Below are 24,965 nucleotides of genomic sequence, written 5' to 3' on the forward strand. Positions count from 1 at the left end.
GCGTCAGTGCGTTCCATAGTTTAAGTATCCACTGTGTGAAGGAGAACTTTATCTAAACCTTCTGACATTCCACTCCACTGGGTTTCCACGAGAGTCTAGTGTTATATGAGAGAGGGAGAGAACCTTTTCTCGGTCACCTCTCACCTTTTCTGTAAACCAAGTGCTCCTTCTCCTTGAGGATTTCGGTTGCTCTTTTCTGAACCCCAAAAATCATAGAGTTGGAAGGGACCATGAGGGTCATCCAGTCCAGGCATAGGCAATCTCCGCCCGCCAGATGTTTTTGGACTACAACTCCCATCATCCCTAGACAACAGGACACTAGTCCTGGTCAGGGATGATGGGTATTGTAGTCCCAAAACATTTGGTGGGCCGAGATTGCCTGTGCCTGATCTAGTCCAACCCCCTGCCACGCAGGAATCTTTCACTCAATGCAGGGCTCTTTATATTATTGCCCCAGGCTCATGGACTAAGTTGGTTTTGAAATACTGAAGGTTTGCTTTAATCCCTCTGAAAGTGAGGGCAGGGATCTGGCATGCCAGGACTACAAGACAAGACCCCTAGCTGGATCAGACCAAGGAGTCTGTCGTACTAATCCTGCATCTCATTGAGGGTTGCTTGGATGTTGCCAGGGAGCCAACAAATGAGGCATATAAGGCAACAGCCCCCTCCTGTGTTGGGCTCTGTTCTCGCAGCCCACACTTCCAGTATCTAGAAAAAGGATAGGGAACCCATGTCCCACCTGATGTTTTGAAACTACAACTCCCATCATTCCTGACCTTTAACCCGGGAGGAGTTTAACATCATCTGGAGGGTTCCTCCACCCCAAATTCAGAGGCTTATAACTCCTGCAGGTTCTGTTTGTCTACATTCCCGTGTGTAAACTTTGCGGGAGAAAAAGTGAGCTTGAGTCGGGGAGAAAAATCTGGGAAGCACCAAACGTGGGAGGAGGAAGTTCCACATCCTTTTATTACCTAGTCTCAGAAAACAGAGGAGTGGACCAGGGGTGGGGAGGCCTGTGCAAAGTCTTTTGGTTAGGTGGCGTTCGCCGCTCAGCCTAACGTGTCCTCCCAGGGTCTCTTTCGTGGCAGCGGCTTTGCAGGACCCGGCTGGTGCTGCTCCAAAGGATTGTGGGAAAAGGTCTGGCGCAGCGGCCCTGAGTGGAAGAGAAGCCCACGTTTCGTTAGTTTGTTTCCGCAAAGCGGGCAAGGAGACTTGTCAGCCCCCACCCGTGAACTGCGCCGAGAACAGGATAAACACAAGCAGAGCCGGGCTGAATAATCAGAACAACTGTCTACCCAGCCCACTCACACATCTGGGAGTCCCACAAATAGGGTCTGAAGGCGATGCCCCTCCCTGCTCATGTTCCCTAACAGGATACAGTGGTATTCTGAGTCTGAACCCGAAGGATGGACCAAAGCGGTGGGCAATCTGAAGCCCTCCCCCCAAGTCCTACCATCCCAAGCCAGAATGACTGACAGTATGGAATGAGGGGAGCTGGGAGCCCACTCTGACCTGGTGGGGCACAGATAACCCAGCCCTTGTCTTAGCTACTAGCCCACAACGCATCTTGTGGCAGTGAGTTCCATAAGTTAATCATGCGCTACAAGTTCTTCTGCCTGTCCTGAAGCTACCACAAAGTCAGTTTCACTGGTCTATCCGGAGTTTCTATTACTGTGTGAGAGAGAAACTTGCTCTCCCCAACCCATAATTCCGCAAACCTTGATCACGCCTCCTTGCTCATATCTTGCTGCCATTTTGCTCAGCTGAAAAGCCACAAATACCGCAGGCTTTTCTAAGAGGGGGTAGTTCAGATGAAGCAGCCAGTCCCACTCCCCCAAATGATTTCGGCTGCCCTTTGTGTACGCTCCCTGCCCCACGGTACCATGTTTTTTAAGATGTGGGGGCCAGAATTACATTATGTAGGATCAGAAAGCCCACGTGTAATTTGTAAAACGTATTCTGATGGCAAAAAAGAGGTTCTTAGCACACCAGATTTCTTTTTCCTTTCCTTTCCTTTCTTTTTTTCTTTTCTTTCTGAGCTTCTAGCATTGATACAACCTCAGACAAAATGTACAGGCACTTTCCTCATTTTTTTAGTTATAGATTGGACTACTTCCACCCCCCCTTTCAGTGTTTTTATTTTCCCACTGGGAGAATGTGCCCCTCGCCCCTGGAAATATTTTTGCGGACGCCCATGCTAGCAGGACACAGAATGTTACCCTGGACCTGCCGCGAAGGCCCATTTTCTGCAGGGAATGGGGGGGGGGGGCGCGATCCTGGAACAGGCTGTCCCTTCACTTGCTCCACTTGGCAGGTCAATATTCATATTATGTGTCGCTTCCTCGTGTGGGAGGCCGACCTTCCCAGTTGCTAACACAACTGCAGAGGCCCGAGTGAAATAAATGTCGATTACATGAAGGTGAAGAACCACTAACTTATTAATAGGAGACGTATCGAAACAGTTGAGGACCTGCAGAAAGGGCCAGGAGGGCCGCCCTGAGGTAACTGCCTCTTCTCAAGCGATGAGATGACAGCAGAGAACTGGGAAAGGTGGTGATCTCTGATTTGCACATTGCAGAGCAAGTGGAAGGAACAACCCATCCCAGGATCCCCTCCTCCCTGCAGGAAAAGGATCGCACACAGGCCTGGCGGCTGTGGATGGCGGCAAGTGAGGGCGAGAGGGTGCAGGAGGCTTACCCTTCGCTGCCAAATTCAGGTGGTTTTTGATGCGCCGCTCCCTCTCTTCCAGCTGCTGAGCCATCTGTGCATTTTTCCAGCCTGGAAAAGGGGGGGCATGTGGAGACGCAAGTGAGTTAACCCCGTAGGAGCTGCAGGCCTTTGAGAAGCCCTTATCCCCTCCCTCGCTCACTCGCATTCTCCTCCCAAGTCAGCTTTCTTTTTCTTTTTCTGTTTTTAAGTGAAAATAAAAAGTGGAAGAAAGGGTATACTACATCATTACAAGAGCTACCAATTACAGTTCTCTATATACTTCTCTAAGGGATGAGGTGGCGCCGTGGGTTAAACCACAGAGCCTAGGACTTGCCAATCAGAAGATCGGCGGTTCGAATCCCCGCGACGGGGTGAGCTCCCGTTGCTCAGTCCCAGCTTCTGCCAACCTAACCGTTCGAAAGCACCTCAAAGTGCAAGTAGATAAACAGATACCACTCCGGCAGGAAGGTAAACAGTGTTTCCTTGCACTAGGTTCGCCAGAAGTGGCTTAGTCATGCTGGCCACATGACCCGGAAGCTGTACGCCGGCTCCCTCGGCCAATAAAGCAAGATGAGCGCCGCAACCCCAGAGTCTGTCACAACTGGACCTAATGGTCAGGGGTCCCTCTACCTTTACCTTATATAGTATACAGTCTTTACCTTTTCTGGTATACAGTCGTGCCTTGGAAGTCAAATGGACTCTGTTCCAGAAATCCATTCGACTTCCCAAATGTTCGGAAGCCAAAGCGCAGCTTCTGATTGGCTGCAGGAAGCTCCTGCAGCCATTCGGAAGCTGTGGAAGCCCTGTCAGACGTTTGCCTTCCAAAAATAGTTTTCAAACCGAAACAGTCATTTCGGGTTTGCAGCGTTTGGGAGCCAAAATGTTCAAGAACTAAGCTGTTCGAAAAGCAAGGTACGACTGTATACGTATTATTATCATCCAAATACATATGTTTATTTTTAACCTACTACCATTTATGTTTCACAGTTTTCAAACTCCGTATGTAGTTCAGAAAACATTTCCCTCTGAAAATTTTAATTTTTCCAGCAGTCATATTGATATAACCTGCTCCTTTCTCCCCAAACCTAATAACTGTAGGACATTGTAAAAATGTGCATTTTAAAAAACACCACTATCCTTACTGCATCTCAAACAACGTGCTACCTTAATCACCTTTCTTGAAGTTCTTTATGAAGCCTCCCTGAGCAGGCAGGAGGCTGGGGTCGTGTTGCACCCGCTCGGGGATGCCAAGCCGAGCGCGAACTGCGGGCAACCGCAGAAAGGCCACTTGCACCAGCGAGAAGAGGTTGGATGTCAGCCAGTAGGTGAAAACGGCCTGCAGGGAGGGAAAGAGAGAGCATCAAAAACCCCTTTCCTTGGCCCACCCTGTTGCAACAGGACAGCTGCCCTGTGGCATGAGAGGGGCTGGAGAATTGGGGGTCAGCGGGGAGGAAGTGGGAACAGCAGCCCCACAGGAAAAGGCGTTTTGGGTTCCCCTCCCGGTGATAAAAGTTCAGGAAAGCCCCCTTTGTTCTTGCCCACAGCTCCCCTCTGCCCAAGCAAACATAGCCGGTGGCAAAGAATGATGGGAGTTGTAGTTTGGCAACAACTGGAGGGCAGAATACTCCCTGCAGCGGCCGCAGAGGAACAGATCCAGCTGAGCCCAATGGAAGCTTTATTTACACTTTTATGTTTCTTTTGGACTGTGTAGGCTAAATTGCAGGTTTCTGAATCGAACGGGAGCCAAGGCTGAGACAAAGGAACATGGGTTTGTGCAGGGCAAGTCAGAACTGGCCTCGATACGTTTCGTAGGAAATACGTAAAAAGCAATCGCAATATGTGTGCGGCGGCACCTCACCGTCGGGAAGGAGATCGTGAGAGGCAGGATAGCGAGCGGCATCACCCGGAAAACGGTTTTCATAAGGTGGAGGTTTGGGTTCGACACTCCGGATTCTGCTCCTAGCTGCAGAGAAGGTGGACGCTGTTAACACTCCTGTGCCATTTCCCCCATTTTTCACTGCGTTCTCCTCTCCTACATGAGGTTTTCAGCCAAGCAGGAATTTTGAAATTGTGGGGGTGGGGAAAATTTCTAGCGATGGGCAGGATCCAGAGGTAGCCACAGGCTCGCGCCCTTGGCAGTGGATCCCATCGAGCCAACAACTGGCTTTAGGAGGTTGACTGCAGCCCTGTTATCTAGGCCCCACCCCCCAATTTATTTTGGGATACAGCAAATTCCGAACGTTCAGCTTTCTCCTTACGATCTCCTTTGGGTGGGACAATTTCGGAGCTTTAGGGACAGACCAGAGAAACACTGATCTATTATCTTCACACACTAGTGTCAGGAATAATAATAATAATAATAATAATAATAATAATAATAATAATAATTTATATACTGCCCTCCCCAGCCGAAGCCAGGCTCAGAGTGGCTAACAACAGTAAAAATAACACAGTTTACATCGGCAAGCCGTTTCCCCACAGGTTCTTGCATGAAGGAGCAGACTATAAGCTAAGGAATAATAAAAATAATATGCTGGCTAACTTTTCTGGGAAGCTGGCAACAGCTGTGGTTGTCCTCTCTGGGTGGTGATGCCGGGCCTGCCAGCAGGGCCCTCGTTGTGGTTACTATCTTGTAAACAACTGAAAATGGTCTTTGTCGCTACCCCTGTCTAATACAGACCCATAATATTAGGGGCACCAAACCAATTCACACATCTGGTCTTGTCTAAGCTCTGTTTCAGAGCTCATGAGGCCTCTGGTCTCTTTATTTCCTATTTGTTCTGTGATATGCAGACACCTCAAATTTCTTCATTATTCCACTAATTCAGTTGCCTTCCCCACACCTTCTGCCCCCACAGAATAGGGGCTAGTACCCACAGAGAGGTTTGTTCTTAATCCCCCTGTCATTGCCTCTTGCAGGATCCAATGCCTAACTATGCACTGTGTGGGAAAAAACACTTTCCTTTGTTTAATAATAATAATAACAATAATAATAATAATTCACTTATACCCTGCCCATCTGACTGGGTTGCCCAAGCCACTGTGGGTGGCTTCCAAGACATAAAAACATAATAAAACATCAAACAGTTAACAGTAGCAATCTGATCCAATATAAAAGTCACGATAACTTTAAAATAAACCACTTATATTAAACAAAGCAACATTCAACAATCCCATCAGAAGCTAATAGTAAACAGCAAAATTAAACATCAGCAAATAATAATTAAACAGTTCAGCCACAATAAAGAATTACCAATCTATAATCAATAAAAATAACAGCAAATCACAAAACATAAAATACCACAAAACATACAAAAGGATCAAAGTGAGAAACAAGGAAGCACAACTTATAAAGCTATTATTTTTTTTTTAAAAAAATATATCCCTGAATTCCTCTCTTCCCAGCTACTGCTGCTGCTGTTCTCAAAGTCATCGTCTGTGAAAGGCTGGGTGGGGCAGGGCAGGTGGAAAAGCCATTGCCTGATGAGGAACATTTCTTCCTCACAGTTCTTCCACTGGAGCAGCTCTCTTAGGAAGGCTTCCAGAATTAGAGGTTCAAATGTTCAGCTTTGTTATATGCCCATGAATTCAAGCATTATGGAGAGGGAGAAGAAGGGTCTCCCTAACTTACTTCCTCTACACCGGCGGTGGAGAACCTTATCGGCTCCATAGGCCAGATTCTTAACCCAGATTGGCCACGTGAGGCAAATCTGACAGCAATGTGATGTTACATGTGGGGGCAGGCAGCTGCCTCTAGTCAAATTCCATTGTATCCATGAATGCAGTAACAAAAGGACCTCTGGAGGGACCCAAAGACTTACTTCCAAGATGGCCCACATGGTGACGGTCACTGTCAGGGGCAAGACATAGTAGGGATCGGCAGCTGTGAGATCTGAGAACCACCACAGACCCCCAGTTTGAAGGCTGGGCACAGGGAGCTCCGCCATTTTGCGCAGGGCAATGAAGAACGAGATGAAAATGGGTGCCTGAGAGAGAGAAAGGGAGAGAGGATGAGTGTGAGAAGGGGAGGAGGCAGAACTGGGAGTAATATTCATATACCACACACACAATTTAAATATTTATATTTATTGACAATTCATGGTTCCCCCCACCCCCGTAATTTCTATTTGCATCGCACGAATTGCTTCAGGGCACCCCGGTGTAAAAAGTGGCAAATAAATACAGTGAGAGATAAATAAACGAACAACACAGATGTGAAATTCGGGTGGGAAGCTTCTTTCAACTGACTTTCATATCTGGGAGCTTGCATTAATTGCTGTGGCTTGCCCTGAAGTCTACAGGCAAAGGGCAGGATGTAAAAATAGAACAAAAACAAGCCGGCCTAGCAGTGGGGCAGAGACTCACTTGGACCAGTGGAACAAGAAATCCTCGTAGCGGGTTGACATCGTGGGTTTTCTGGTAAAGGTTCAGGTCCGTATAAGCTTTGGCAACTGTGGGAGAAAAGCGGAATGATTTGCGGGGAAGGCAAAGGAGATTATTGCCCACAGTCTCCTTCTACAAGCCCCTTGCCCTCCCCTACAGATCAGGTCTCACCTGCTGACATAATGTGGGCAACCCTATTCCTTGAGAGCTCCCCTCTCTTGCCTCCCCAGCCCTGTCTCCTCCTATCACCCCAAGCACCACCTCCTCGATTCATTCAATGTGGTCCCTTCCAATTTGGTTTGTTTGCAGCCCCAGCTGTGCCCCTTTTCCTCAGAACCCTGCACTTTGCCCCATACGCCGGCCAACTCACACTCAAATTTGTTCCCCGAGCGCTTGGCCTCGTTCATGCGGGTGGTCAGCTCTGAAATCTGCGGCATGTGGTTGTTGAGCTTCACTGCCTCCCTCTGGCCCTTCACGATGAGCGGGAAAACCACGCAACGGGCCACAATTGTCCCTGAGGAGTTTGGTGGGGAGAGAGGAGGACACCCGTTATTCTCAAGTGCAATGGCTGTGACGTTACCCACAATGCAATGCCAGAAATCACTACCTTACCCAGAATGCACCTGGGTACTTCTGTTTGGAGGCTTGTGCAAAAAGGGTAGGCGGGCGAACTTCTCCTGCAGAGGCTGAAGGCATCATTTACCCAGAAGGCAGTATAGTCATACCTCGGGTTACAGATGCTTCAGGTTGCGATTTTTCGGGTTATGGACCCGTCGAAACACGGAAGTACTGGAACGGGTTACTTCTGGGTTTCGGGGGTCGCGCATGTGCAGAAGCGCTAAATCAGGCTTTGCGCATGAGCGCCGAATCACAACCCATTCGTGCGTAGATGCGCCGCTGCAGTTTGCGAACGTGCGTCCCACATGGATGACATTTGCCACCCGAGCGTCCACTGCAGTGGTGATCATTAGGTTACTAGCCTGTCTTATGAAACCCAGAGGTTTTCTACGTGACATCTCTCCAAGCAAGCTAGAGGACACATTCCAGTCAAGCCAAAGAATGAGAGAAAATGTGAAGCAGGGCAGGCGAGGGTGTGCGGGCTTTGGGGAAGGAGTCCTGAGGGGTGCAGAGAGAAGTCTGGAAAGCTGAATTTGGCCCCAGTGCCCAAAGTTCAGCTGCGGTCTCCATCTCAGAGAAGAGGTTGTACCTTTCCTGCTGTGTTCCTTCTCCGTGGGGCCGAGTCACCGCGGTGAAAGAGCCGAGGATGCTGGCTTAGCACTGCATCCGGCTATTTGTCTATCCAGCCCAATACGGTGGAACCTCGGCTTGTGAATGCCTTGGGAGCCAGAACGTTCTGACTCCCGAACGATCAAAAACTGGAAGTGATTGTTCTGTTTTTTTAATGTTCTTTGGAAGCTGAACATCCAGCATGGCTTCCGATTGACTGCAGGAAGCTCCTGCAGCCAACTGGAAGCTGCGCCTTGGTTCCAGAACTCTTTTGGGAGTTGAACGGACTCCCAGAACGGATTAAGTTTGGGAACCAAGGTCCCACTGTAATGCTTGCTCTGGCTGAAGCAGCCCCCCAGGATCTTTGGCAGAGATGCTTCTCTCTCATCAGCACCAGTGACCTCGTTGTTTTAAGAAGAGATGCTCTAGGCTAGGGAACTGAGCTTGAGGTACAAAGTTTGTGTTTGGGGTGTGTGTATCACCTCATGTCTCTCTCTGGGCTGTGCACAATTTTTGGCAAGAGCGTGTAACCCGCCAAGTGCTAAGCTCAGACTCCACTGCCAAGCTCTGGGCCCTCCCGGCAGCAGCTTGCCCCAAGCCACGGAGCCAAAGTGCCCACTCTGATGACGCTCTTTGCCAGCCCAAAGGTACATCTAAATCTCCACCCACTTCCCAAATGCAGCAGACCCTTTCACCTGCCACGATGGCTCCCCACCATGGTAGCCCTATATCCACGTGGAGGGACTCCAAGAAGCTCTGGATCAGACCCACCGGGGTGTGGGAGCCCAGGCCCAGCTCTGCAAAACTCTGCTCTTGGACAGCCTGGGCAAGGTCCCCTGCAGAGAGAGCGCCCTCTAGTGGCGGAGAGGATACAGGCTGAAGAACCTGAAGAAGGAAGAGGCAGGAAAGTAAGTTAGCACTGATTAATTTGAACGCTCTCAGCCTCCAACTGCTAGGTTCTCTCCGCTACCTTCATCTGCAACCCTCCACCGTCACCTTCCAAATTTCACAGCCATGCTGCTCTTACCTGTGTGCCAGCAGCAGCTGCTGTGCTTTGACATCTGTTTGTCGGCCTCAACAGGAGAACGTGGCAGCCGTTTTGAGGACGCGGGTGAGGGGCAAAAGGAGATTTAACTCTGAGCCACGTCAATGGGACAGACGTTCTGTGGATCTGGAAGGCAAGTTTTGAGAATCAGCATTCTGACAATGGCACTTGCTAGGAAGATGACTACTTCTGTGATATACAGGAATGTGTGCGGAACAAATTCCTCAGATTTGATATCAATGCCGTCTGATTCCGTTTTGGTTTTTTTTGTGGGGGAACCACTTTAAATTTACAGGAAATCAAAATTCAGTTGTAAAACCATTTTCTCTCCTGTGCAAGTTTTAGGGAGCAGGATGTATTCATAGTTGAAAGTTAAAAAATTATTTTGCGTTGGGTGGAGAGTGGGGCAACTTTGGGCAACCAGTCTCTCATTCTAACCTACTTCACAGGGTTGTTGAGAATAAACTGGGGAACATGGGAGAAGCAAGTATGTCACTCTGTGCATTTAATATGTATATTTATATACATATATTAATAATCTATTAATTCTGGACATAGTTTAGAAAGCAATAATACACAATAGGGCAGAAAGGGTGAATCATATTTTGATGGACAGCAGATGTAAATAATATACATAATATAGATAGACCTACCCAGGTGCTTACGAAGTTGAAGCACTTTTAATTCCTCCCCCAAGCATTTTAACTTTTGTATATTTTATAGCACAGTTGTACATTTGTAAACTGCTTTGAGACTAGCGCGTCTTGCGCTTCATAGAAGGAATACAAACATATAAAATGAGATAAAAAGGAGGAAAGAAGGGGTTGCACAAAACCCCTCCATCAATATAGTGCCACATAATCCATGCCATTTTCACATGTTTCACATACATCTGCTAAGGAAGCTCTGACCTATTTGAATTACCCCCCGCCTTTATATCATATGGCAAATTTTTATTAAATACATCAATTGTTCAGACTGTTAGTAGAATAGAATAGAATTTATTATTACGGTCGGAGACAAGCTCGTGAAACACAAATGGAACTACAATCCCAAAAGCAAAACAAACATTTAAAACAATACACAACAATGGATTTTAAGTTTAAAAATGCGGTAGGCATATAAACACATAAAATTTTTAAGACAGATTACCATAGAGAAATGACCCAGAGTCGCCTGTGGATCAGAGTTTGGGAATGTTCTTAACAAACTAGTTTGAATCGGGGGGTGGTCTGTGCCTACAGATCTGTGCGCAGGATCTGGTGACCATCCGGGTCGTCTTGTGATCTTTAACTAACAGAGGAAGATCAAATTTTTGCTTTACTGGGAGGTCAGCAAGCCTCACCATCAGGGGGTCAATGGTTTCTACCACATCCTAAAAGAGATATCAAAAAAATATGTGTTCGGAGCTTCCTATATCCCCCAATGGGCAGGTGCAAATTCTCTGGGCATAGGCTGTATATTGTCTCCCTGCTTATTTAACATATGCAGAATTCATCATGCGAAAGGCTGGGCTAGATGAATCCCAAGCAGGAATTAAGATTGTCGGAAGAAATATAAACAACCTCAGATATGCAGATGGCACAACCTTGATGGCAGAAAGTGAGGAGGAATTAAATAACCTTTTAATGAGGGTGAAATAAAGGTAAAGGTAAAGGTACCCCTGCCCGTACGGGCCAGTTGTGTCCGACTCTAGGGTTGTGCGCCCATCTCACTTAAGAGGCCGGGGGCCAGCGCTGTCCGGAGACACTTCCGGGTCACGTGGCCAGCGTGACGAAGCTGCTCTGGCGAGCCAGCACCAGTGCAGCACACGGAAATGCCGTTTACCTTCCCGCTAGAAAGCGGTACCTATTTATCTACTTGCACTTAAGGGTCTTTCGAACTGCTAGGTGGGCAGGAGCTGGGACCGAAAGACGGGAGCTCACCCCGCCGCGGGGATTCGAACCACCGACCATGCGATTGGCAAGTCCTAGGTACTGAGGTTTTACCCACAGTGCCACCCGCGTCCCTGAGGGTGAAATAGGAGAGCGCAAAATATGGACTGAAGCTCAACATCAAAAAAACGAAGATCATGGCTACTGGGCCCATCACCTCCTGGCAATAGAAGGGGAAGAAATGGAGGCAGTGAAAGATTTTACTTTCTTGGGCTCCATGATCACTGCAGATGGTGACAGCAGTCACGAAATTAAAAGACGCCTGCTTCTTGGGAGAAAAGCAATGACAAACCTAGATAGCATCTTAAAAAGCAGAGACATCACCTTGCCAACAAAGGTCCGTATAGTTAAAGCTATGGTTTTCCCAGTAGTGATGTATGGAAGTGAGAGCTGGACCATAAAGAAGGCTGATCGCTGAAGAATTGATGCTTTTGAATTCTGGTGCTGGAGGAGACTCTTGAGAGTCCCATGGACTGCAAGAAGATCAAACCTCTCCATTCTGAAGGAAATCAGCCCTGAGTGCTCACTGGAAGGACAGCTCCTGAAGCTGAGACTCCAATACTTTGGCCACCTCATGAGAAGAGAAGACTCCCTGGAAAAGACCCTGAAGTTGGGAAAGATTGAGGGCACAAGGAGAAGGGGACGACGGAGGACGAGATGGTTGGACAGTGTTCTCGAAGCTACAAACATGAGTTTGACCAAACTGCGGGAGGCAGCGGAAGACAGGAGTGCCTGGCGTGCTCTGGTCCACTGGGTCACGAAGAGTCGGACACGACTAAACGACTAAACAACAACAACAAATGGGACTTTTTAAAAGGATCTTTCCAAGACTGGCAAGGGCAGAGCCGAGCTTCTGGCAAGTGTAAAAGCCCTTCTTGCATTTTTGGATACAAGAAAAAAGAGATATGCTGCCGGTGCAGCTATAGGTCTCTTGATTACTACAATTTTGTAGTCGGGGCAACTTAAGCCCAGACTTAGAAGGGCTTGAGGGGCAAAACCCAGTTTCTGAAGAGTGTTCAGGACTGCTGTCTGCCAGCCTGACTGGAACTGGTCGCAAAGGATCAGTGGAGCTATACCACGGGGGAGTAGTTTCAGTGACAGCCATTTAAAGATTGATGTTAAGCTGATGTGAGTATATTCACCGAGATCTCTCCAAGCTGCCCCAAAGGCTTTTGACACACTGGCCTCTCTCTCAACCTTGGGTCCCCACGGGTTGTGGGACTACAATTCCCAACATCCCTGACTACTGGTCGTGCTCGCTAGGGGTGATGGGAGTTGTAGTGCACCAACATCCAGGGACCCAAAGAAGGCCTCATCCCCCCCCCCAAAAAAAGAAAAGGTCTCCCGGGTTTCTTCAACAGCTGCGCGGCAGGACGCTCCCCCTCCAAGGAAACTGCACCAAGCTGCTAGTCCCTGGGGTTCCGGCCCGCAAGGTCATGACCCCGAGGCCTGGGCAGCGCCGCATAGGCGTAGCGCCCGCTTCCCTGCATCACCCACCTGCCTACGGAGGCTCCCCGCGAGGGGCATCTTCCCCGGGAGCCCAGACCGGCTCCACGCTCTCCCGAGCGCCGCTGCGGAAGCCGCCATCGCTCCTCGGCCCCACCCCCGGCGCGTCACGCGCAGCCCTCGCGAGGACTGAGGGGTTGGACGCGTGACGCCCGCGCAAGGCTGCCATCTTTGTTAAGGGCAAACAAAACCCTTGGACTTAACGTGAAGGGTCGACATCTTGAGTGAGGGCAACTCGAGACTTTTTTTCGTTTCGGGTGCAGGCGCGATGGGGTGTGTGTGTGGGGGGGGAAGGCATGTAACTGCTGAAAGGGAGGCGCCAGTCGATTCTTTTCATGGCTATGTTAAAAAAAAGGGGGGACTAGAGCAAAGTGGGCTGGGGCCATGTTTAAAAATAGCGATGCTGTTCTTCAATTTAGCAGTGGGAGAGAGGCGGTGTTGCTGATGCGGCCATGTTGGTTCCGGGCAATATAGAAAAAGCGGAAGCTTGGCCATGTTGGTTATGGGCGGTGTGGGGAAAGAGGAAGCGCGGCCCTGTTGGTTATGGGCGGTATGGGAAGAGAGGAAGCTTGGCCATGTTGGTTATGGGCGATGTGGGAAAAGAGGAAGCGCGGCCATGTTGGTTATGGGCGATGTGGAAAAAGAGGAAACACGGCCATGTTGGTTATGGGCGATGTGGGAAAAGAGGAAGCGCGGCCATGTTGGTTATGGGCGATGTGGGAAAAGAGGAAGCGCGGCCATGTTGGTTATGGGCGGTGTGGGAAAAGAGGAAGCGCGGCCATGGTGGTTATGGGCAGTATGGGAAAAGAGTAAGCGCGACCATGTTGGTTTGGGGCAACACGAGAAAAGAGGAAGCGCGGCCATGCTTACTTTGGGCAGTCATGTATCGCAGAGAACCCTTTAGGGAGAAAGTTTTTTTTTTAAAAAAAACAACTATCTTCGCTGATTGGTATAGAGCTTGGTCAAGTTTAGCACGTGTTTTATTTTACTTCATTTTCACAATAATTCTATAACGCTTAATTTAAATACGCGCGCACACATTTAAGCAGTTTACGCAAAACAATATTCAATTCAAATACCAATAAAAAAGTTAAAAACAAGTTGACGTCAAACTGATCAAAATAGAAATAAAACCTGCAGTTTCAAAAGAAAAACATGTACTAAAAGCTCATGTTAAATTTACGTTTTACAAAATCACACTGTTGTTATTATGATTATTATTCTCATCTCAATTTATTGCCCACTGTAATCCCAGGTACGATGATGATTTCACATGGATGCCCTGGAAAAGACCTCATACTGTATTTGCTAATAGCATTATTTGTTACCAGCAGTGCTGAGCTGGAACAAATTCCATTGAGGAACCGGGTGCATTCATCAGAAAGGTCACAGGAGGGCAGCAGAGAGCAAGGTCTGGAGGAGCCCCTTTGCTCCTGACACTTTTATCCAGCTTTCTAAAACCTTGTTGTCCTATTCATATTCTGCAGAGATGGGAAAAGATGGACATAGAAAAACACCCCCTCTTTTAGACTTAGGGACCTGACATCCAAGTCCCGGGGGCCCCACAGCAGAATTAAAGCTGCCCCCTTTTCTTGTTCCCTTTAAAAACAATCTCACCTCCTTCTTCTTTAGTTATATACACAACCCCCCTTTTTCTTATTAATACGTACATTATGAATCATTATGCATCCATTTTTTATTCACTTCTAACTCATTTTTCATCATTATTATTATTATTATTACCCATTTATTCACTTAATCTTTTTTAAAATTCTCATTAAAGAATCTTATTTTACTTTACTTCTTTTTTCTTTGCCCATTTCATCCCTATTTTATCTTTTAGATCTCACAACTTCAACATTTTGAATTTTTGATTTTTTTTGCTTTTTTTTTTTTTAAGTATCTACTCCATCCCCTCCTTCCCCCTTTTTTCCTATTTACTTACTATTATGGTTTCCCCCCTTGTCTTTTCTGAATAAACAAACAAACAAACAAACAAGAATACTAAACAGTATATTTATATGCATATAGGAGGGTGGGTTATTGGGTTGTTTTTATTTTTATTTTAATTTTATATTTTATGGTTTTATATTTTGATTTTGTTCTGTGACAACTGCCCTGAGACCTCTGGGTATAGGGCGATATATAAATTCAAATAATAATAATAATTTATTCCCCCACCAATTTTCAAAAGGACTTTCCTCTCTTTCTTCTTCTCTCTTTTCTTTTTCTTTCCCTTTTCTTTTCTGTCTTCTCCTTTATCTCACACTCTAACTTGAATCACTACCACAACTTTTGATTTTTAAATATAATTACATTAGCCTTTAATTTTTTAAAACTCTTATCTGTGAACTCCCAATCCCATCTCCCACCCTTAACTTGACTCCACCCCCTCTTGTGTGTGTATGGATGTGTGTGCACAAGTCAGTCTACCTGTAAAAAGCCTTCTACTGCCCTCATGTGGACTTAACTATTTACTACAAGTGTCTTAAAAAGCAGGTGGTGCTGTGGTCTAAACCACTGAGCCTAGGGCTTGCTGATTGGAAGGTCGCCGGTTCGAATCCCCGCAACGGGGTGAGCTCCTGTTGCTTGGTCCCAGCTCCTGCCCACCTAGCAGTTCGAAAGCACGTCAAAGGGCAAGTAGATAAATAGGTACCACTCCAGCGGGAAGGTAAACGGCATTTCCGTGCACTGCTCTGGTTCGCCAGAAGCTGCTTCTTCATGCTGGCCACATGACCAGGAAGCTGTATGCCGGCTCCCTCGGCCAATAAAGCAAGACGAGCACCGCAACCCCTGAGTCGTCCGTGACTGGACCTAACGGTCAGGGGTCCCTTTACCTTTACAAGTGTCTTAAAATCAAACCATGTTAATTTGCATGCCAGGCTGTTGCACTCAGGTAGTGCTTGTGGGGCATTTGGTTGGCCACGAGGAGAACATGTTGTTATACCAGGTGGGCCTGATCCAGCAGCCACCATTTTCTTAAGTTCTCTTTCTCTATATTGAAGACTCATGGAATGATAGAACGATGGAGTTGGAAGGGACCCAGGGGTCATCTAGTCCAACTGCCCTGCTACGCAGACATCTCAGCTAAATTGCTGGAAAAAATTGTGGCAAATAGTTCCACTTTTTTGCTGGTTTTTTGCCAGTTCCAGGGACACTGGAAGGTGTGCTATAGCTTACTCACTGTAGCACAATTTAACTTCTTAAAAAATGAACAAAATAGACTTTTCTATTTTTGTGTGTGATGTCCTTCAGAGAGAGGCCACACCTGCATATCAGAAAGGTACACCTCTGCTCTCAGTTTCCTATCTTGAACCAATATGCTTATGTCCCATTGTCAGGGAACTGCCATCAACTCAGAAGTGAGAGATGGAAGGGCAGTTGTGTTATAGGGAGCATTTGAAAATCTTGCGAAGCAGTTCTTCCTCCGGTGAGGAGGAAAGCCCCACTTCCAGTGGAGAAGGGGTGAAGGGACCAGTGGATGCTAGGAAGAGCCTCAACACCGAGCCTGAGCAAACCGGAGAGGCGGAAAGTACGCCCCTGCCAGCGCCCATTCTGCGCAGTAGGCTTCGCGGTATATATATACTCGAGTCAAGTGTGGATTTCATGCTCTTTATTCAGCTCATAGTAGTGAGGAATGAAAGTTCCCCCTAAATATCTGCTTAATATACATTATTTACACAATGGGCTGCACGTGATTGGCTAATTCTGGGATTCTCCTGTAGGTCAATTAGGTTGCGGATTCACTTCCACCTGGAGCTGGATTGGGTGGCTCCTGCGGACCAATCATACTGCTGCATTCTGAATCCTATTGTTCTAGGACCAATCAGACTGCTGCCTTTTGAATCCTATTCAACTCAGTACATAACATTGGGGGTGACGCGACTTTTATGTTGGGGGAGGTACAAAGACCAACCACTCCCAGATTCTGCTAGCGATTGAGCCAGATATGAATTTATGACGCTCTTCACTGTAAATAGTTTGCACCAAGAATAAAGCCTGGAAAAGACAGGTCAGAGTCTTGCCTGTTTACTCTCGAGCAACCACACCAGCATCAGACACCCATGATATAGAAAGAAACATGGAATGGGCCTGACTTAATTCATTAATTAATCTCAATTCATTAATTAACCCCCTTTTATAGATTACCGGTAGTTAAATGAATGGTGTTCACAGCAAATGCTGCTTTTAGTATCCTCAGATATGAACCAGACGGATCCTTGTATTAGTTTAGGTTTTGATAACAACTTTTACCCAGATACGTTTTTTTATATTTGATGTTTGTTTATATTTGATGTAGTTTCATTTTGCTTTGATGGCAGTAGGCTATCCCGAATCAAAATTATAGAAGTTGATTTAGCCCATGATTTATCAAATGAATTTATGTCGTGGCCTGAAGCAGATTGTGGCATTGGACTAAAGAGAGGCCCTCAAGGGGCTTGTGGGTGTTGATGGGAAACTGTGCTAGAGATAGATAAAGCAAAAGTCTTAAGTAATGTTACAGAAGCCTCTTTGCTCTTTTCATCATCAGACACTAAAAGGAGAGCTGAGTATGAGCATGTTGTATGGAGGGAAGATACTGTGAAGCATAGGACAGGATATTGGACTTGAGCCCGGTGGAATGTGACCCAGATTCAAATATGAAACTCCAGTGACTGTTCTAAGGATTACATGTGATAGCCACATATACAGTGGTACCTCTGGATGCGAACGGGATCCATTCCAGAGCCCCGTTCACATCCTGAGCAGAACGCAACCCACGTTTGCTCGTGCACGGGTTGCGATTCGCTGCTACTGCGCATGATGTCATTTTGAGTGTCTGCGCATGCGTGAGTGGCGAAACCTAGAAGTAGCCCATTCCGTTACTTCCAGGTTGCCGTGGAATGCAACCTGAAGCATATTTAACCCGAGGTATGACTGTATACAGAACTCAGAATTCTGATGGACAACAATTCGTATTGGTGTGTTCAAGTTGTTGCAAAGGTTGGGTTTGAAAAACAATATTGGCTTAAAACCTCCCGTATCTTATAGTGTAAACTCTGCACAGTTGCCCCTGAATTAGCTATTTGTTGTTATTGTTTAGTCATGTCCAACTCTTCGTGACCCCATGGACCAGAGTACGCCAGGCACTCCTGTCTTCCACTGCCTCCCGCAGTTTGGTCAAACTCAACCCTGGTGAGGTGGGTTATGTGGATAGACAGTGACTAGTCAAAAGCATTCTAGTGAACTTGATGGTTATGTGCTAAACACACTTTACTTCTACAGTAATCAAACTTCAACATGATTTTGCAGGGAGATTAATCCGTTCCCCACTTCTTTCCAGAACCCACCCACCACCTCAATCAAGTGATCACATCAAGAGATATCTGCGAGTTTGCTCACTTTTATTCAGCCTTAGGCTACCTAATTACATGGATATTATTGAATCTGGGATAGGCTGGGGAGGGAAAACTGAGATAGGTTGAGAAAGGGGTGTGCATCACTTTTCACCCTGGGATTTCTCCTCAGGCCTCTGGGTGGGCTCCACGGTGCCTGCTGTGCGGGTAAACGTACAGGAGTATGAAGTGCCGTTGTTCCAGTCAGAGTAGGGGACTACCACCTGGCTGAAGGCCAAGAGGGAATCCTTGATGCTGCCCTTCAATAATCGGGGATTCACATGGCGACCTTCAAGGAGGGCATTCTTCACCCACTGGACAGAAACTTCACTTGCCTTGGGCCCTATGACCATGCCGGTGAGGATTGTCTGTGCTCGCTGAAGGCTGTTTTCTTTATGGTTGGCGCGATAGAGGTTCTCATGGAGACCGTTCCCTTTGTCTTTTTAAGTTTTGGGGTCCGGAAAGTATGAGAGAAAGGGAGAGGCAACAGCTATTAAGTTTAGACATAATTGATGGACAACATTTATGACACCATTTAGTGCTGATTATTTTCTGCTGGATTCTCTGACAAACATTTTTAATCTGTAGATAGAGGGGAGTAAATCCTTAATGAAAGCTTTAAGGAGCAAAGGGGATTTAACTGAAGTTCTTGTGTGTGTGGACCTGAGTAGGAAGATCTATGGCACATACATGGGGCTTCCTTGACCTGGATGAGGACACAGTGGGATAGTGGAGATTCCAGGAATATTTACACAGCTCCTTTCCCCAACATATATAAAGAAAGCGCCCAGCACAAAAAGCATCCCAGCTTTCCCAGAGAAGGTATTGGTGTATAGGCTGGGTTTGAAAACCAAGGATAGCTAAAAACGTCCCATATCCAATGATACCATCTCTGCACAGTTGCTCCTGGAAACAATCATCCCGCTCCCAAACCATGCTTTTCAAAGGAAATCTAAGTCCCAACGGTGTCGAGAGTTTATACCTTCAGGTTCATTGACTTTTGTTTGGGACTCAGGGACTGATAAGAGATAAGAGGAGAATTACTGTTCAGACCTCCACCTGACTGATTGCAATTTCAAGTTGTGTCTTTCGTCAATACTAGCACTGATATCATGGCAACTGTTGGGGAAAGTCTTATCTCAACAGGCCATAATGGAAAGCAGAAATAAATTACTGAATTAAGGAGGAAGCAGTCTTGAAATGGTCAGTCCCTGAGAGGTTCTTAAGCAATCAAGAAACAATTATCCCGCTTCCAAACTGTGCTTTTCAAAGGAAAACTAAGTCCCAACTGTGTCGAGAATTTTTACCTTCTGGTTCATTGACTTTTGTTTCAGTCTCAGGGAGGGATACTCGACAGACGTAGAGGTCCTCCTCCAAATCGTCTAGTGGTTTAAGGCTGAAGTGTGCTGTGCTATCAGTGCTTGCACTTATGATGCCAGAGGTGTTATCTGATTGGCCACCTTCCTCCCACGTAATCGTCATGCCTACTGGGACAAAGTCATTGACAGTGCACACCAATATTGTTCCTAAGGGAACAAAATAGATAGACAGACAGACAGATGAAATTCCTGGTTTTTTAATGACTTTGTATTACTGCTTTTATGGTTTTTCTGATATTGCTTTACAGTTTTTATGTTGCTTAGTGCACTACTTAAGATTTAAGCAGCTTAGAAACCTCTACTTTTCATCTCCATCCTTCCAGTCGTGCTTTTGTCTGCCATCTGTTCTTCTCTACACCCCTGTGATTTTCCTTCTCTCCGACCCTCTTTCCCATGCATATTCTCTTGTCGTGGAATCATAGAATTCCAGAATAGGAAGGGACCCCAATGCTCATCTAGTTGAACCCCCTGTAATGCTTGCTTACTTACTTCATCAAAACTTTTCTAGGCATTACAAATATAGGGCATCCTAAAACATTTAAAATATATACTGTCAGGGGTTCAGGGAGAGAGGCGCAGATGAGGGAGGAGACAGAGAGCGAGGGGGAAGGATTCCAGGGTGACGAGGAAGAGGACGACAATGACCCAAGATTGTCCATGAGTCCGTCCAGTGAATCGGAGGACTCCCAAAAGGGAGCCCCTCTGGTCAGGCCAAGGGGAGCTAGAGGGGGAAGCAGTCAGGAGCAGGGAAACGAAGGGGGAACCCCCAGTGGGAGTTGGAGATCGGGACCGGCTGCTCCGCCGGAACGGAGTGAAGGGGGTGGAGTGACCAGTGTGTCAGAAGGAGCAGAGCAGGAAGCAGAGAGGGGAAGGAGATCAGGGCAAGACGTCCTGCCGGAAGGGGAGGAAAGTAGTATCGAGGGCAGTGTAACTGTCGAAGGGAAGGTCAGGAGCAACGTACGCGCGCCAAGTTCAAAATGGGAGGCGCGCGGAAGTGAAGAGAGTCCTGGGGAGGAGCCTGGTCCCAAAGCCCGAAGGAGGGGGGAAGAGGCACCAGAGGATTCAGCCTCTGGGGAGTCCTGAAGGGAGAGAACACAGGGGGGCAGAAAGACCCTGCGGAAAAGGAAAGAGAGGAAGAGGTGGACCAGTACAAGCCTCTTAAACTGGTGTAGAGGCGGGACTGACTCAGAGGGGACTTCAGCGGTCTAAGCGTAACAGACGTAGAGTCACGGAGCTCGGCTGTGAAGCTAAGAATGTTCTTTAATAAAAACTTTTGTACATAAGCCGGACTGGACTTTGGTCTCTTGTGAGCTGAGACCACGGGTGACTCTGACAGTAAGTCCCCTCTCTAAGAACGCAAATTTTTTTTTTGCAAAGCTCACGAACGGTAGCGGCCATGAGTGCGGAGGAGCAGCTGACAACACTGCGAAACGCAGTTACAGAACTCACCGCTGCAGTCATTGCATCTCAGAGGAAGAGTGATGAAGCGGAGAAGCGCTGCCAGGACCTGCAAACAAGGTGGGAGCGTGCAAGCAAGGAAGGGTTCCCAGGGTCCAGATCGGAGGGAATTGGACTTGGAAGGCGGGGGGGGGCAGTCTAGTCACCCACTTCGATGGGAACCTAAAGCACTACCCAAGTTTCAGAGCAGACGTCTTGTATGCACTGCATTTGCTTCGTAATGACTTTAAAGATGAAGAGGAGAAAGTGGGGTTTATTGTGTCTCATTTGCATGGGGAGGCAAGAGCTTGGTTGCTCAATTTGTGGCGCGAAGACGGCCCTGCCCGCCGCGATTCTGATGAATTTATTAAAGCGATGGATGCTTGTTTCCAGTCAACCGTGGATCTTGATCTTGCGCGCAGGGAAATGCACGGGCTGCGGCAAGGCAGAGCCACTGTGCGTCAGTATCATTCACGATTTTTCGCCTTACTGACTGTATTAGGCTGGGAGAAGGACTGCAAACCAGTGAGAGATTTGTTCTGGGAAGGTCTCAGCGGCCCCATAAAAGATGAACTTCCCAGGGGAGACAGACCTCAGACCCTGGAGGACGTCGTGCAGAGGGCTCTTGCGATAGGGGTACGGCACGAAGAACGTCCTTGGCACAATGAGGAGGGACACCAGGCGCGTGCACCGGCAAGGACGCCTCCTTTTCTCCCCAGAGACTTCAGCCAGGCACATCCCTCGCCTCTGGCGTGGCAGGGGGAGGAACCGATGGAAATTGGTGGTGCTAAGGCTCAGGCAACAGCCAGAGTCCCAGCATCCGGTGCAGTAAAGGCGAAGCCTCCTAGAGGGAACAGGAAATGTTACATCTGTGACAGTGCACAGCACATGGCGAAAGAGTGCCCCCAGAGGCCCCAGAAGCACACTGCAGCCTTAGCAACAGTGGCAGCAGAAGTGATGCAAGAAGAGCAACCTCAGGGAAACGACAGTGCCTGGCTGGAAGCAGAGCTGCTGGGGCTCAGCCAAGCGAATCTGTAGAGCAGTCCCCAGTGCCTTTGCAACGTACAGACCCTTTACCACCCAAGCCAACGGTGCAGCTCACTGCAACACTCCAGTTGCCGAACGGAACCACCCTGGAAGTCCCCATCACGATCGATTCTGGGAGCAACGCGGACTTTGTGGGGGTGCATTTCGTCAAGCAGCATCACATAGCGCTTCTGCCCACGACAACGCCTCTAAACGTAGTCACGGTTGATGGCAGGAAATTGCTGGGAGGACAAGTTGTGCAACAGACGCCTCCCATGGAGATGCGGATTGGACATCATAGAGAAGTCATTAGCTTCAATGTCACCCGCCTGTCGGACACGCCTATAGTACTAGGCATGAGTTGGCTGGAGAGGCACAGTCCTGCGATAGCGTGGTACCAACGGCAGATCACCTTTTGCTCATCGTACTGTGCTCAACATTGCATCCAGTCCAACCAGGAGGAGGGGGCGGAGCAGCAGCTGCAACTTGGCATGGTGCAGGCAGTTCCTCGCAAGTACGAGAGTTTCCTGGAGGTTTTCTGCGAGAAGGAAGCTGACCAGTTGCCGCCCCACAGACCTTACGATTGCGCGATCGACCTGTTGCCGGGGGCGCAGCTGCCGACTGCGAAGCTGTATTCCATGTCTGAGGACGAGATGCAAGAACTCAGGGAGTTCATAGAGCATAATTTGAAGCGTGGATTCATCCGGGAGTCCAAAGCAGTGGGGGGCAGCCCTGTGTTTTTTGTAAAGAAGAAGGACACGCCCCAGAAAAGACTCATTGTGGATTACAGGGCCGTCAATTCCATGACCAAGCCCAAGGCCTTCCCCATGCCCAAGATTGATGACCTCCTAGCGACCGTGCGGAAGGGGAAGATCTTCACCAAGTTGGATCTGCGTGGAGCGTATAACCTCATCCGTATCCGGGAGGGCGATGAGTGGAAGACGGCCATGTTCACGCCTCTGGGCACGTATGAATACAGAGTTATGCCGTTTGGTCTCCAAAATGGATCTCACGTCTTCCAAGCCTTTATGCATCACGTGCTGGCGGGGCTCCTCTACAAGAAGTGTGTGTGTTTCCTCGACGACATCCTGATCTTTTCGGAATCGCAGGAAGCTCATGAAAGGGACGTGAAGGAGGTCTTGCAGAGACTATGGGAACACAAGCTCTACGCCAAGTTAGAGAAATGCCAGTTTGATGTGACGGAGGTGGATTTCCTCGGCTACAAGCTGTCTGACAAGGGGCTGGCCATGGACAGCATCAAGGTCCGCACGGTGTTGGACTGGAAGAGCCCACGCAATCGGAAGGAGGTCCAGAGATTTGTCGGGTTCGCCAATTTCTACCGCAAATTCATCAGGGGTTTTGCAAAGGAGACGGCAGCAATCACGGACACTCTCAGTTCCAAGAAGAAGAAGTTCGCTTGGACGGAACAGGCGGAGCGCTCTTTTAGGAAGCTTAAAAGCCTCTTCACTTCCGAGGAGCAGCTGCTGCACGTGAATCCGGGCAGACCCATGCGAGTAGAGACCGACGCCTCCGACAGAGCGGTGGGAGCCGTGCTCCTGCAAGAAGATTCGCAAGGAAATTGGAGACCCGGTGCCTTTTACTCCCGAAAGCTCAGCAAGGCGGAGCAAAACTACACCATATGGGACAGGGAGCTGTTGGCCATCCACGCTGCCTTCAAAGCGTGGCGACACTTCCTCATAGGAGCCAAGCACACGGTGCAGGTCCGCACGGATCACAAGAACTTAGAGTATTGGCGCACGGCGAAGCTCCAGAGCCAAAGACACATGCGCTGGGCTGAATTCTTCGCGGATTTCGACTTCAGGATAGAATACATCCCGGGAGATTCCAACGTTATAGCCGATGCGCTCTCCAGGAAACCGCAATATCTCGAGGAAGCGGCGCCAGTGGCAGCCAAGCACATTTTCGCACCGCAGGCGTGGACGTGCGCTGCCATCGCAGTCGACCTGGACGCGGTGCGACGTGCGTTGCAAGTGGATCAATTTGCACAATCCAAGATGGAGGCGCTGCGCAGGGGTTCGCAGAGAGACGATGAGTTCCAATTACGCGACGGGCTGTTAACTCACAAAGGTGCCCTCTACGTACCAGGCGAAGAGCTATGCGCAAGGGTTCTGCAGCAGTTGCACGACGCCCCCAGTGCGGGCCACTTTGGCAAGGAGAAGACAATAGAACTGGTGGCCAGGGACTTTTGGTGGCCCCAAATGCGGGGAGAGGTAGCGGATTACGTCGCCAGGTGTGACACTTGTCAGAGGTCCAAGCCAGTGCACCAGAAGCCAGCGGGGTTGCTGGAACCGCTGGAGACGCCACAGCAACCGTGGGAGAGGGTGGCGCTGGACTTCGTCACTGACCTGCCCAGCTCCAGAGGCAAGACGGCGGTACTGGTGGTGGTGGACCTGTTCACCAAGATGGCGCACTTCATTCCTTGCGCGAAGGTGGCGACGGCGGAACAGACAGCCAAACTCTTCGTCGACCACGTGTTCAAGGTACATGGGCTGCCGCAATCCATCCTGTCCGACAGGGGGCGCCAATTTGTTTCTACTTTTTGGCGGAAGCTTCTAGGTATCCTGCACGTCAAGATCAACCTAACGTCGGCAAGGCATCCACAGACCAACGGCCAAGCAGAAAGGGTCAACGCGATCATGCAGCAGTACCTGAGGTGTTACGCCAATCAGCGCCCTGCAGCGTGGGTGGACTACCTGCCGATGGCGGAGTTTGCCTACAACAACACGAAGCATGCGTCGACGGGGGTGACGCAGTTCTTCGCGAACAATGGCCGTCATCCCAGAACCTTCCCGGGGTTCGTAACACCGGGAGAGGGGGTGCCGCAAGAGGCCGACCAGTTCGCAGCAGACCTGCAAGAGGTGCACGAGGAGCTGCGGAGACATTTGGAGCTAGCCAAACAAGCATATAAGGTGCAGGCGGACAA

The 24,965-nt window shown here is 48.5% G+C and overlaps 1 protein-coding gene and 1 gene segment (V, D, J or C); both read right to left on the minus strand.

Moving 5' to 3' along the window:
- Positions 1–1,018: 1,018 nt before the first annotated feature.
- Positions 1,019–12,917, minus strand: OXA1L (OXA1L mitochondrial inner membrane insertase). Its single transcript, XM_081836603.1, has 10 exons — positions 12,796–12,917; positions 9,347–9,490; positions 9,015–9,204; positions 7,463–7,606; positions 7,075–7,160; positions 6,531–6,695; positions 4,568–4,672; positions 3,883–4,045; positions 2,698–2,778; positions 1,019–1,153 (listed from the first exon to the last, which is right to left on the minus strand). Exons 1-10 carry the CDS (start codon positions 12,883–12,885, stop codon positions 1,050–1,052), a joined length of 1,272 nt encoding a protein of 423 aa, XP_081692729.1. The 5' UTR covers positions 12,886–12,917; the 3' UTR covers positions 1,019–1,049.
- A 5,250-nt stretch (positions 12,918–18,167) lies between these two features.
- The window catches only part of LOC309327117 (immunoglobulin heavy constant mu-like), a 33,026-nt gene continuing 26,228 nt past the window's right edge, over positions 18,168–24,965 (minus strand). Inside the window, exons 4-5 of the C gene segment in view lie at positions 19,487–19,705; positions 18,168–18,618 (exon numbers count right to left, since the gene is read on the minus strand).

The sequence above is a fragment of the Podarcis erhardii genome (assembly GCF_964252035.2).
Source record: "Podarcis erhardii genome assembly, chromosome: 13".
Lineage (NCBI taxonomy): Eukaryota > Metazoa > Chordata > Lepidosauria > Squamata > Lacertidae > Podarcis > Podarcis erhardii.

Coding starts and splice junctions, on each gene's coding strand:
- OXA1L (XM_081836603.1), bottom strand. CDS start 12,885: ATGGCGGCTTCCGCAGCGGCGCTCGGGAGAGCGTGGAGCCGGTCTGGG. Junction 7,161..7,462: donor CTCGGGGAACAAATTTGAGT/GTGAGTTGGCCG, acceptor TTTCTCCCACAG/TTGCCAAAGCTTATACGGAC. Junction 4,673..6,530: donor CCATGTGGGCCATCTTGGAA/GTAAGTCTTTGG, acceptor CCTTCTCTGCAG/CTAGGAGCAGAATCCGGAGT.